Source organism: Hemicordylus capensis, chromosome 3 (genome assembly GCF_027244095.1).
Source record: "Hemicordylus capensis ecotype Gifberg chromosome 3, rHemCap1.1.pri, whole genome shotgun sequence".
Lineage (NCBI taxonomy): Eukaryota > Metazoa > Chordata > Lepidosauria > Squamata > Cordylidae > Hemicordylus > Hemicordylus capensis.
In genome coordinates, this window is record NC_069659.1 from 76,933,329 (window position 1) to 76,947,350 (window position 14,022).

The 14,022-nt window shown below is 39.9% G+C and overlaps 1 protein-coding gene across 5 annotated transcripts in view; it reads left to right on the forward strand.

Annotated features, from left to right (window-relative positions):
* LOC128351690 (ATP-binding cassette sub-family C member 2-like) overlaps positions 1-14,022 on the forward strand; it is a 77,135-nt gene that overhangs the window by 36,050 nt on the left and 27,063 nt on the right. For 4 of the 5 annotated variants that reach the window (XR_008319979.1, XM_053311432.1, XM_053311433.1 and 1 more), the window contains 11 exons: positions 134-218; positions 328-394; positions 1,923-2,049; positions 2,658-2,834; positions 6,042-6,209; positions 6,573-6,744; positions 8,613-8,691; positions 8,920-8,962; positions 9,222-9,441; positions 9,676-9,830; positions 10,954-11,109. Coding sequence is in view for 4 of the 5 variants with exons in the window: in XM_053311432.1 (XP_053167407.1) it covers positions 134-218; positions 328-394; positions 1,923-2,049; positions 2,658-2,834; positions 6,042-6,209; positions 6,573-6,744; positions 8,613-8,691; positions 8,920-8,962; positions 9,222-9,441; positions 9,676-9,830; positions 10,954-11,109 (1,449 nt within the window). In the remaining variant the exon portion in view is untranslated. The remainder of the gene's footprint in view (positions 1-133; positions 219-327; positions 395-1,922; positions 2,050-2,657; positions 2,835-6,041; positions 6,210-6,572; positions 6,745-8,612; positions 8,692-8,919; positions 8,963-9,221; positions 9,442-9,675; positions 9,831-10,953; positions 11,110-14,022) is intronic. The other variant, XM_053311434.1, reaches the window with a different exon arrangement.

Sequence of the window (14,022 nt, forward strand, 5' to 3'; positions counted from 1 at the left end):
ATGCTTGATTGTAGTCAATATAGACATTATCTGCCTTGATACAGGGAGGTGGAGGAACTGTGTAAATTGCTCTTCACTTCTGAAATCATTTTCAAAATCTAAGTATGTGAAGAAAGTGGGCTTTTTTTTACAGACTAAAGTGTCTATGAGTCGTTTAGACAATTTTCTGTCTTCTGAAGACCTTGATCCCCAAAATATCAACACAAACTATAATGGAGGTAAGCTTCTCTAAAATGGTATGTTTCTAATTCTGTGACTAAGAATTGGGGACTTGAACTAAATGGGCTACTGCTATTAACTTCAATTATTTTGTTTCTGGACCTCAAGATCATGCAGTTAGATTTGTTAATGCCTCTTTCCACTGGGAGAAGACTGGAGCCCCAACTTTAAATAAGTAAGAAACAAACAAACTATATTTACCGTATAATGTGTGGATATAATTTTTGGGTCTGAACGGTGTCCTGGATGCCTGCTTCATTGCTCTACTGGAAAGGTCAGAGATCATGTATCTGATTTTTTAAAATCCTGGATGAGAAGGGAAGGAGGCTCTAAAGAGAACAAATCATTTTGGCATTGGAGGAAGGCAGATTCCCCAAGCAGCATCTAGTGGTGATGGTGGTGATGCCATTGCATTTTACTGTAGTACACAGCATGTTTGCGGCTGGAAGGGCAGGCATCTTATTCCCCCAGACAGCTGATCATCTGTTTCAGGGAGAGGGCAGCCATTCATAGCCACCATGGTTGCAACTTATTATCAGCAAGATGAAAGCTGGTTTCCCACCCCTGAACCCTCTTTCAGGAGTAGAAGGAGAAAAAGCTGGTGCTAAGCTCATACCCTGCTTAAGGAACAACAGGATCTACACTAATTCCACTCGCCACCGTCCTAACAGTGGCATTTTGCGGTGTTGTGTTATGTTTCTATGTACTATACTTAAAAGCATTAATGAGAACTGCTAGGTTCTGTATGGATACTATGGCAAAACATTGACTGCAGTTCCACAGATTTGGCTCAGGGCTGTAATTAAACTGTTGATTCTGTAGGTGTACCAAAAATAAATATTTGAGGTTGCATCACAGTCTGTCAGGGCCACTTGTCCCAAGTTTGACATGAGAGCTGGTAAAGGCAACTTTTGTGCCACATGATTTAGATAGCCATAAATGTGATGCAAATCTAGACAAAATGAGAGAGGGGAGTATGCGAGGTAGAATGCTGATAGCTGGGAGTGTCATTTGCTGTGTCAGCTGTTTTTTGAGAATTTGTTGAAAAGTGGTATATGCATTGGCCGACACTGGCATTTCCCTTCTGCCAGGGCTGCTGCTTATATAAAATCTCACCCATATGAAGTCGTACAAGAACCCAGTTGTGCAGTGATTCAAAAATGGGCACCTGCACTTGTGTAACGAAGCTTCCATTGAAAGCAATGGAAGCTCCATTGTGCAACTGTGGGTGCACATGTGCTTTTGTGCAGCTCCGCTGGAGCTAGATTTTACATGCATAACAGCCCTGGTAGAAGGAAAAGGCTGGCATTAAGTTGCCATTATCTCAGCCATTATTCATAACAATAAATAATCATTTGAGAGAAGTCAAAGATGGCTTCTTGTCATGACTGAGAGACCCCTCAAGACTAGGGTGGAACAGGAATAATATTTAAAGCAGTGAGAGGCACCCTTGGCACATAAATTGTGGCTGGGGATGCTGGGAGTTCTAGTTTAACAACTGGATGGCCAAGGTTGCCTACTCCTGCTTTAAAGCAATTGTTTCTTGCGGGTAGAGGGAGCACAGCCTTGCAACTCAGGGGCTAAGGAAGAGGGATGCAGCTCTTAAGGAGTGTTTACTCCTCATAACAAACACTAAAGAGCCCTATTTGATATGTGCTTTAAATGTGGATAAAACCAATATTTGTTTGCTTAATTATTTCTAGAGTGAGCCTAGAGATTCCAGAAGGTTCATTGGTTGCTGTTGTGGGTCAGGTTGGAGCTGGAAAATCATCTCTCCTTTCTGCAGTTCTTGGGGAAATGGAAAAAATTGAAGGGACTGCTCAGAGAAAAGTAAAGTGGATTTGTTTTGATTTCCATTTATTTTTATTTACAAAAGTTTTTAATGATGCTGAGTGAATTTCTCCACTTACTCAAGTCTTTGAAAAGCTGCTGTGTTTTCATATTGCTTCTTAAAAATCAGTTACTTCTTGCTATGGATTGTGCCAGTCTTTCAAGAACCCCCCCTCCCCCGCTTAAGATGGGTTCAATCCAGCCTCTGCACAGTAGCTAGCTGCTTCTCCCTGCCTTCCACCCAACCCCGCCTCCCAGTTTTCCACAGTCGCTCAGTGCACCCATTTCTTATGGGAAATGAGAGTCTAGTGCATGTGTCTCGTATCCTAATCCAGACCTCCTACTCAGTTAAGGAATGCACACAGGTCTCCTGTTCTCCATAATGGACTGGCATATTACCTGTGCATGCATCCAAGAAGAGACTGGGGAAGATTGGGGTATGTTATGCCCATGTGAATCCCTCAGCAATCAGATGCTGCACCAACAGTAGGACTAGATTGAGCTGAAAAAGTATTGCAGTGTTCCCAGGGAAAATAATATTTATAAATACTGTCTTGAACCATGAGAACTTTGTTCTCTACAGTGTGTTTCTTTTTCTCTTCATTCAGGGTTCAGTGGCTTATGTGTCCCAACAAGCCTGGATACAGAATTCCACTTTACAAGAAAATATTGTGTTTGGCTCAGAATTTAACAGGCTCTATTACGAAAGAGTTTTGGAGGCCTGTGCATTATTGCCAGATCTGGAGCAATTACCAATTGGGGATCAAACAGAAATTGGAGAAAGGGTGAGTGGGAGAAAATCACACACATGCTGTTTTCCCTGTGTTATTGTGCAGAACTAGATATCTGTGTTTCTCATGACTATTACATGTGAAAGGTACTGGGAAGACCATTGGGTTTTATTAGTTTTCACTATCATAGTAGTTTTAAGTTGTGTTGTTTGGAACCTGTTAACTGAGTGGGACTTGTGTGCTCTTTGCAACAGTATGGGTGTGTTTTGTGTTTGGTAAGACCAGTTTTGAAAGAGATGGGGAGGACTGTGTCTCCATAGTAAAGAACATGTTTTGTATGCAGCCCACATTTTCCCCTTGGCTTCTCTAGTTAAAGGTTCTTGGGTAAATTTATGTGTGAGGCCCTGGAGCTTGCAGTCAGTGTGGACAATATTGGCTTGGCTGGCGAGTATAAGATAGTTTCATATGTCAGGTCAGCCTAATTTAATTTCAAGCTTGGGTGATCATTCAGTGCTGCAGTCTTACCTTTAAATTATAGATTACATAGCCTGCAGTCTTCTAACACAACTCAAAAAAGAAAACTAAAAATGTTTGAAATAGTATTGCATTTGTGGCATAATATTGTAAGAAGCAGTGTGAAGTGACTGATATCGGCCTAGATGTACATTAGAGCTATTCACAACATTGCACGCAAACCTTCTGTGTACATGAAAATAGACAATCCAAAAATAGACTAATCTGTACACACATAGTTCTTCACATCATACAAAGCAGTACGCATAACCCGTACTCTACACTTTTAAGGGGTGCAGTCCTCAGGTTCACTTCTGAAATGAACCCATGTACAGTCATTCACATGAAAACATGAATGCACATACAGACACCTGTATGTGTATATATGCACATACAGTGTAACATGTAAATAGCCCTACTGACACACACACATCCCCATTCAAACTTATGGGGAATATCTTTAGATGTGAAGAGCTGCCACATTTTAGAATTAAACAACAAGGCTTTGTTTAAGCAAGACTTGTACCTAGGGGCAACCATCTGCATAAAGAACTTCTGGACTGTAAAGCAAATATTAAACACACACTGGTTGATATTCTGACATAAATGAAGCACTGATGTGCTAACTGAGCAAAGAGGCATCTTTCAAAGTGGTGATTCTCTTATATTTAGCAGGGGGAGAGCAACTGGCCCTATCCAGCCCCAGCACAGCATCCCTCCAGTGGCTGCTGCTGGTGGCTGCCTTATGTTTCTTTTTAGACTCTGAGCCCTTTGGAGACAGTGATCTATCTTATCTTATTACTTTATTATTGTTTTCTCTGTGTAAACCACTTTGGAAACTTTTGTTGAAAAGTGGTTTATAAATATTTATTTTTTTTTGAGGTAACAAGAGAAGCACATGTGCTTCGAAAAGTTCAACTAAGTAAGTTCCACTGCTGACTCGGTGGTGGCAAATTTTGACAAGCTCCCCTTCCAATGGAAGAACTTTGTGCCACCCAAAAATATGTTCCCAAGGGTTGCATAGCAATCAGGGACATATTTTCATGTGCCACAGACAGCTTCGGAAGGAAGAGGAAGTAGCTGAAATCCCCCCACCCCAAAACACGCACACACACACACACACACACACGCGCGCGCGCGCGCGCACACACACACACACACTAGCACCAGCGCAGTGTTAGCTGGAAGTCTTCAGAAGCATGGATGCTATACCTCTATAATGCTAGAGATGCAAATATCAGGCTGCATATAAATATGATAAATAAATACTGGTGCTTCTCTGTTGCATCAGTGCTTTGTTAGTCAGGATGTCAGCCACTGTTAGGGAAGAGAGGGTAACTGGTCAACACATTCCTTTTAATGACCAGAATGTATATATTCCCTATAGCCTTCAAATAGAAATATATTTTGTCTGATATGATCCACGTTTGTGTATTGTGTAAGAACAGAGGTCCCCAATCTGTGGTCCTCCAAAGGTTGCTGAACTACAACTCCACAATAAATTGTGGCTCGTATTCTGTTTTATTGTTTTAGCATTGTTTTATTGATCGTTGTATTGAGTATATTTGTTACTCCTATTTCTGCTGGCCAACGGCCGTAATAAAATTGATGATGAATAAATTGTGGCTGGGTATGATATGGGTTGTAGGTTAGCAACATCTGGAGGAACACGGTGTTAACAGGTCTGTGTGAAAGCATGGTAACTACCATTCTCCATGGCTGTGTTTGGCTGTGGGTAAAATTAGCTCCAAATGGGTACAGACCAGCTAACAGCCATATTAACCTTAAAGTACTTTGGGAAAGTTGGCCTTAGTGTGGATGCGTTGGAAAGGACAAAAGGGAGTAGACACATGCCTTGAAAACAAAGTCTTGCTTTATTGGGAGGTAATGGTACTGAATGTGAAAAGAAGGTAGTTAATTCTGAAGCACACAGTGCTGAGAAGGGAACAGAGGCTTGAGGGTGAAAGGAAGAGAAAAAGGAAATATGTTTTTCATAACTACGTGCTCTAACTGGATTACTTCTCTCCAATTGGCTCAGGAATGAGTGAAGAGTTTCAGTGAAGGAGACTGATAAGGAGTTTCTTTAGGAAACTTCTAGTGCTTTGGAATTCTTGCTCCAAATAAGGCATGAATATCAAGTATGGATTAGGTTATATTTGGGGTGTCTTCCTTTGTATGCTCTTTTTAAACAAAGGTAATGTTTCACAGAAGAGCAGTCGCCTGAATAGAGAGGCGAGGATGCACATCACACATTCTGACTCTGCTTCCCAATTTTGATAACGGTGGGGAAGAAATGCGGTGAGAAGCTTGACTTAGCCTTGAGACTTTTTATCAGCATATATGGGAGGAAGAATGCTTGCATTCTTTTCCTTTTGTCTCTGTTTCACCCTTAATTTGGGTCTGTCTTGCATCTCTCTCTGTACGTGCTCAAATGCAATCAGAGGGGCATTTTCTTTAGTCCATTCCAGCCTGAAACATTTTGTCAGAATGACCGTTTTATCTTTAATGCAGCCAGCTACATCTTTTCTTTCATGCAGGCTAGGAAAATTGCTGAGTGGCTAAGTATGAGGGGCACATTGAAGCACCCAAAATAGTGTAGCGACCGAGCCTGGTAACAACCAGTTGGGAAACCCTGTGTAAGAATATTTTGAAAGACGTAGTAGTAGGCAATGTTATAATCAAAAATCAAAATTTGTTGCTGGTTTTGTTGCTGCTGCTATTTAAAAGTACTGACCTTTCTTTTTCTAGGGAGTGAATATAAGTGGTGGCCAGAAGCAAAGAGTGAACCTAGCTAGAGCTGTGTACAGCAATGCTGACCTGTACTTGTTGGATGATCCCTTATCTGCTGTAGATGTACATGTTGGGAAGCATCTTTTTGAGAAAGTGATTGGGTCCTCGGGTTTGTTGAAAAACAAGGTAGGCAAAGAAGGCTTCTTTTTAGTCTTCAGAATTAATGGCTGACATCTAGACTAATGAAATGTTGGTGCAGCAAATGCACAGCATACGCTATGGGGATGGTGATCTCCCCTTCCTATAGCAAACTGTGACTCAGGAAAAGTATGTTCCAGAGAGCTGCATGGCTGTTAGGGACATATTTTCAGGAGTCATTGTCAACTGCAGAGGGAAGAGAGTGATCAACAAAAATTGTTCCTCTCCTGTAGTGCGTACACAGCATAACTGCACACTTACTTCGTTCGTCTGGATACCAGCCAATATTTTTACAAGTGCTGCTCTTTTACAGTGTAAATATCATCATGGTTGTGTCTTCTTTTTCCCAAGACCCGTATTTTAGTGACACACAACCTGACATTCCTACCTCAGACAGATATCATAGTTGTGATGGAAGATGGCAGAATTACTGAAATTGGGAGTTATAAAGAGCTGCTACTGAGAAGAGCAAACTTTGCAGAGCTTGTTTTAACCTTTGGTGGAGAAAAACTCTCAACGTCAGGTGAGTGAATAAAGTAGATTACACATATTAACTTACGGTTCTGTTTCATCCAACTTTAGCCATACATACAAATTGGCAAATGCTAATTAAAGATGGATGATAACACACAATCTGCTGTATGCATGTAGGAATGTATTATCATGTAGGCATTACAGAAAATGAGTGGAACTGGGACAGGATGGTGGTGTGATCCTTCTAAGCCATAGCAACATAGGAAGCTGCCTTATACCAAGTCAGACCATTGGTCCATCTAGCTCAGTCTTCTCTACACAGACTGGCAGCAGCTCCAAGCTTGCAGGCAGGAGTCTCTCTCAGCCCTATCTTGGAGATGCCAGGGAGGGAACTTGGAACCTTCTTCCCAGTGGCCCCATCCCCTAAGGGGAATATCTCGTAGTGCTTACACATGTAGTCTCTCATTCCAGTGCAACTAGGACAGACCCTACTTAGCAAATGGGACAATTCATGCTTGGTACCTCAAGACCAGCTCCTCCCTAAATGTATTGAACCTGCTAACTGTGCTATATATGGATTGCCTTAAGGGGCATAGCAAGGTCGGAATGGGCCCTGGGACAAAAAGTGAAAATCGGCCCCTGCCCCACCTTCAGAGAGGCACAGGGGGCAGAGCCAAGAGCAAGCTGTTGCCCTGCCAATGGGGCTCCCTCTCCCTAGGGGTTCCCGGGTCATTTGTCTCCAATCCCACCCCTGTTCAATTGTAGCTACACCCTTTGTTTCCTTTTTAGATTAAAAGACTCTTTGTCATGAGACTGAGTAGCCCAAGAGCTTGGTGCTTGTTTACACCATCAAGACTAGAAGCTTATTGAAATCCTATCTATACAACCAAGAAACTCTGGGTGTGCCACACTTCTTTTCTAGCAAGCCAGATTATCCACAGGTCACCATATTTGTATATGGGATATGCTTCTTTTCTAATATTCTGTTCATTAGAAATAGCCTATTGACTGCAATCCCTTCCCTTACAAGGGAAACACAAGTCAGATCCTCTTGTCTTGCCAGAGTGAGTGAATGACTGTGATTAGAGTTTTAAGTGAATTGCTATCCCAAGTTAGACATTTTATTACAAGGGTCATTAGTGAATATTTTTAATTTTAAATTATGAGGTTGAATTCAGATAGATCAAGATGCTAGGTTGCTAGACTATAATAATTCAGTAGTGGTTTTGTATCTTGTATAGAACAGATGATTATAACATTCATTTAGGTTAAAAAAATTGGACTAATTTTAATCTCTTTAGAAACAGTAATGACAGAATAATGAATAACTAGAGAAAACTAACCTGTGTTTCAACTGACACTTCTGTTATCTGTTTTCATGCTGATGAATGCTGTTGTTTGACTGCACTCTATATTTATTTATTTATTTATTTATTTATTTATTTATTTATTTATTTATTTATTTTTGCATTTATATACCGCCTTTCATTAAAAAGATAACCCCAAGGCGGTTTACAAAAGTTAAAAACATACAATAAAAACACAATAAAAACATCATGTTAAAAGTACAAAAACATATAAAAACAGGCATAAAAACAACACAACAAATACAACAAATAGAAACACAGAGAAGCCGCAGTAGAAAACAATCATGTAAAAGCCTGGGTAAAAAGCCAAGTCTTTAAAAGCTTTCTAAAAGCCATGATGGAGTCCGAGGAATGAATGGCCACTGGGAGAGCATTCCAGAGTCTGGGGGCAGCAACATGGTGCCTTTTAAGGAATTATAACATTAAATTAAATATTTATGGTGCCTTTTAAGGAATTATAACAACCCCTTTAAAATAACGTTTATTTTAAATATGGTGCCTTTTAAGGAATTATAACAACCCCTTTAAAATAACGTTTATTTTTCTGTAGATCATTCTTCAATAAGTGATATTAAGATAAAAGACCATATTGTACCAAAGACAAGACAGTATCTGGAGCCAAAAGACAGGTGAGCACTGAAAATAATTGTTATAAAAAGTTCACAGGATGCACAAAAGAGGAGGAAATGCAAAATCTGTTAAGCTCTATCTCCTTCTTATGGATCCCATTATTCCAACAGCATTATTGATGGATAAGATTTAGCTTAACTCATGTTAAATCTATGTATGTTTTTGTTTTGATATTCTCTATAAAATAAAGATGTTTCCCCCCCCCCCAATTCTTCTTTTGATCAAAGGGGTGCATTCTCGGTGAAGAAGGAAAAAGTTGCTACTGGTACCGTAAGTACATTTAAAATAGTTCTTTGCAGCATTCCAAGATGCTATGTACAGTTAACTAAATAAGATACATGAATGTGCAGTAGCAAATAAACACATTCATCAATTTGAGCAAGGGAAATTTTAATTTGAAGATTAAGAAGCTAGATCTGATTTTATCATTCACTATGAAGACATATGCACAATTTACTCTGTTTTGTATACCAAGACTAGCCTATGTGTATGTGTTTTAATAATTCTCACGTGCACCTCTTATTTTCAGATGAAAATGTCGATAATTTTGAAATACCTACAAGCTTTTGGCTGGTCATGGATGTGGCTAACCATAGCAGCATACTTGGGTCAAAATGCGATAGCTATAGGACAGAACCTGTGGCTCAGCTCATGGACAATGGAAGCAAAAGAAGTCAAAGACTTCACAGAATGGAAGTACTTAAGAAACCACAAGCTTGGCATTTATGGGCTCTTGGGGTTTATACAGGGTAAGCTTGTGAATAGGACAAATCAGACTGTTTTCTTTGCTGTCAGAGTTCAATTGCCTTGGTGTTTCTTAACCTGAACTCTTCCCTATACAATATAATGTATGATACAACTGAATTCTAACAACATCCAGATGACTAATGACTGGATATCCTGAATTGAAAGACTAATTTTTGCAGCTGTCAGACTGATTTGATAATCCTTTGTAAAGCCTTGATATTATTCCCCCCCACCAGGTCTTTTGGTTTGTTGTGGTGCATATGTGCTTACTAGAGGATCTCTCTGTGCCTCATGGGCATTGCATCACCAGATGTTAGAAAATGTGCTGCACCTTCCCCTCCAGTATTTTGAAACTAATCCTGTAGGTCAGATCATCAACAGATTCACAAAGGTAATAATTTTTTTCCTCCAGCTAGGGAAATAAAAAGAATTTTTGCCTCTCATCCTTAGGTCATGGGAAACTTATATTTCACTGCTTTTCCTCGCAGTGTTGATGGGTCACGTACTGGCTAGGGTCACATGTGAATGGAGAAGAGGGGCAGTTTTTGCACACACACACACACAACAATTTAAAAATATATAAATAAAAAAAACCCTTTGTTCTGACATTCCCAATGACCCCTGAAAAAATGTTCCTGAGGGCTGGAAGACCTTCAAGGACATATTTGAGAATGGGCACTGGAGGAAGGAAGCAGAAGGAAGGGGGAGTTGGCAAAAGTTGCCCCTGCCCTCAGCACAACTGAAATGGCCTTCTGCGCATGCTACATTAGTATAAGACCCAAGGTTCTCAAATTCAAGAAGCCACTAGCTGATTTCTCTTTCAGCAGGGAATACAGGCAGGCCTGTACAGCTTGATTTGTTTTCATCTTTTAATTTTGTTTCTAAACGAGAAATGTCAGCTCAAATACCAGCTTTCACTCTGTAAAAGAAGGCTCTCTAGAAAGGTTTAAGTCTGCTACCTTTACTGAATGGGAGAGCCATATAGTTCTTTAGCATCTCAAAAGGAGCATCCTGCTCTTTACAGAATGCTCTAATCTAGACCAGTGTTTCCTCTAATAGGGAGTCCCAGATGTCCTTAACTACAACTCCCATAATCCCCAGCCAAAGGCCTTTGCAGCTGGGAATTCTGAGAGTTGTAGTCAACAACATTTGGGAATCCCTGTTATAGGGAACACTGGTCTAGGATGTTGCTAAAGGATTTTTTGCATAAAATAAGTTAGTGCCAAATTTAGGAGGTGGAGAAAGTCAAAGGAGCTGGTTATATATTTAATCTCTGTAAGGCAAGCACATTTGCTGTAGTGTTTCAAGAGTGTTTGCACACAGAAATCATGTTCCTGTGTGCAAATCATTCTGTACTGTGACCTTTTAAAGCTTTGATAGTAGCTTTTGACCCTGACTAGACTTGACCTGAGTGCTACAACTTTGAGTTTACTTATGTTTATGGTGATAGATTATTTCTTTTCAAATGCAGTAGCAGTAGATTTTGAAAATGACTATGTTGTGTGTTATCTTAGGACATGTTTATAGTTGACATACGTTTCCATTATTATCTACGGACATGGCTGAACTGTACACTAGATGGAGTTGGAACTATCCTTGTGGTTGTGTTTGCATCACCTCTATTCATATTAGTGGTGGTTCCTCTAGGATACTTCTATTTCACTATACAAGTAAGTTAACTACATTTCAGGAAAAAGTAAAACATGTTATCCATAAGTTTCACTGATTTCATGAATTATTGGGAATGAGCTGCTCTTGAAGAAAGCTGAACAAGTATTGAAGGACATTACATTTTATGTCATTGAGAAAAAGTTGCTATTTTGCTGTCTTGGGGCTGTATTTTTCCTAGAGTTGTGATGACCTAAAAGATTCTTTAGGGGTAACCAAGATGAGGGTCATTGAGATGGCTTCCATGTGGCAACTTCTCCATGGAGTGTGTGTGTGTGTGTAAGTGTATAATTCATACTGCACCTCATCCTTTATCTTCTACATCACATGGTGTTGTGGAGACTACCATGACAAGCCATTTTGAGTATTCCACATGCAAGCCATTTTAAGCCAGCAATATCGAAGTCCTCACAAAGAAATTCTTTAGCCAGTGGAAATGTTTCTGTTTCTCATAATCAAATTATTATTATTATTTCTTGTTTAAACAGTCAGACAGGTGTTATTGACTGGTTTGTTTTATCCAGACATCGAGTCCTTCCCAAGGACCTGGGATGGCTGAATTTTATTGTCAATGTTGTTGCTGTTGTTTTAGATATTGTCGCAGAATATAGGCTGTTCCCAGTAAAGCTGCTTTTTGTAATTGGCTGATGGTGATTTCTGTGGCCCCTATGGTGTTGAGGTGCTCTTCAAGGTCTTTTGGAACTGCACCCAGGGCGCCAATTACCACTGGGATTATTTGGGTCTTTTTCTGACACAGCCTTTCAATTCCAGTTTGTAGATCTCTGTATTTGGTGATTTGTTCCTATTTCTTTTCCTTCTATTCTGCTAACCCCTGGTATTGCTATGTCGATTATTTTGACTTGTTTTTCTTTCTTCTCGACTACAGTTATATCTGGTGTATTGTGTGGCAGATGTTTGTCTGTTTGTAGTCGGAAGTCCCATAATATTTTTACATCTTCATTTTCTTCAACTTCTTCAATTTGATGGTCCCACCAATTTTTGGCTACAGGTAGCTTGTATTTTTTGCAGATGTTCCCGTGTATCATCCCTGCTACCTTGTCATGCCTTTGTTTGTAGTCAGTCTGTGCGATCTTTTTACAACAGCTGATTAGGTGGTCCATTGTTTCATCTGCTTCTTTACAAATGCGGCACTTGCTGTTTGTGGTTGATTTTTCAACTTTTCCTCTTATTGCATTTGTTCTTAGTGCCTGTTCTTGTGCAGCCAGTATTAAACCCTCTGTTTCTTTCTTCAAGTTGCCATTCTGAAGCCATTGCCAGGTCTTGGTGATGTCAGATTTTCCACTTATATTGTGCAAATATTGACCATGCATGGGCTTATTTCTCCATTTTTCTGCTTGGTTCTTGACTTGTTCTTTCTTGTAGGCCTGCTTTGTTTCATTGGTGTTGAATAGTTTCGCATTATTGACCATTTGAAGTGCATCTTCACTGTCCTTGATATATTCTTCAAGGCCTCTTTTCTCCTCTTCTGTTTGATGGACTTGCAGCGTTCCTCTTCCACCTGAGCTGCGAGGGAGGTATAGCCTATCTACATCACTGCAGGAGTGCAGAGCATGATTGATGGTCATGATTTTCCTGGTCTTACGATCTAGCGTCTCTAGCTCTGCCTGGGTCCAGTCTATTATTCCTGCAGTGTATCTGATAACAGGTATAGCCCAGGTGTTTGTGGCTTTTATGGTCTTGGGGCTGCCACCATTGAGTTTGACCCCACCATTGAGTTTGGACTTTAGGATGTTTCTAACTCTCCTGATGTATTCACTTCCAATTTTTCTTTTGACTTCGATGTTATCGATGTTATCAGTCTGGAGAATGCCCAAGTATTTAATGTTCTTTCTCTTCCTGGTTCTTGATGTTGCTTCCATTGGGCAGCTCTAGTCCTTCTTTTTTCTTATATTCCCTCTGTTCATTATTAATGCAGCACACTTGTCTAGTCCAAACTCCATTGCTATATCGCTACTGAATATACGGACAGTGTTTAGCAGTGATTCGATTTCTGACTGGGACTCCATACAACTTCAGATCGTCCATGTACAGCAGATGGTTGATTTTACTGGATGTTTTAGATGTTTGGTATCCGAGGCCTGTTTTGTTTAGTATTTATTAAAGTGGGGTCATGGCGATTACAAACAACATAGGGGATAGTGAGTCCCCTTGGAAAATGCCTCTTCTAATGCTAACCTGTCCAAGTGTCTCTCCATTGATTGTTAACTGTGTACTCCACATGCTCATTGCTTTTTAAATAAATATCTGAATGTTTTTGCTGACACCAGTTGTTTCTAAACATTTTAGTATCCATGTGTGAGGCAATGAATCAAAGGCTTGCTTGTAGTCAATCCATGCAACACTTAGATTGGTTTTTCTTCTCTTGCAATTTTCTAAAATCATTTTGTCAATCAGCACCTGTTCTTTTGTGCCTCTGGTGTTTGGGCAATTTCCTTTCTGTTCAACTGAAAGCTGTTTGTTAGTTAATAAGTGTTGCATCACTTCATCTGCTACTATTCCAGTTAATAATTTGAACATGGTTGGCAGGCAGGTTATCGGTCTATAATTATTTGGAACTGCACCTTTTGCTGGGTCTTTCATGATGAGATGAGTTTTCCCAGTTGTTAGCCATTGTTCAATATCACCTCCTTGCAAAATGTGATTGAACTGTTTTGATAGTTGTTTATGAAGGCTTGTTAGGTGTTTAAGCCAAAAGCCATGCAGTTCATCGTCGCCTGGCGCAGTCCAATTTTTAATTTTCTTTGCTCTTTCACTTATTAATTCTGGTGTTATTATTAGATCTTGCATTTGTTGGTTACATTTTTTGACCTCTTTCATCCAGCCTGCTTTTTTATTATAATCTATTGGATTGTCCCATAATTTCCCCCAGAATTGCACTGTTTCATCTTTATTTG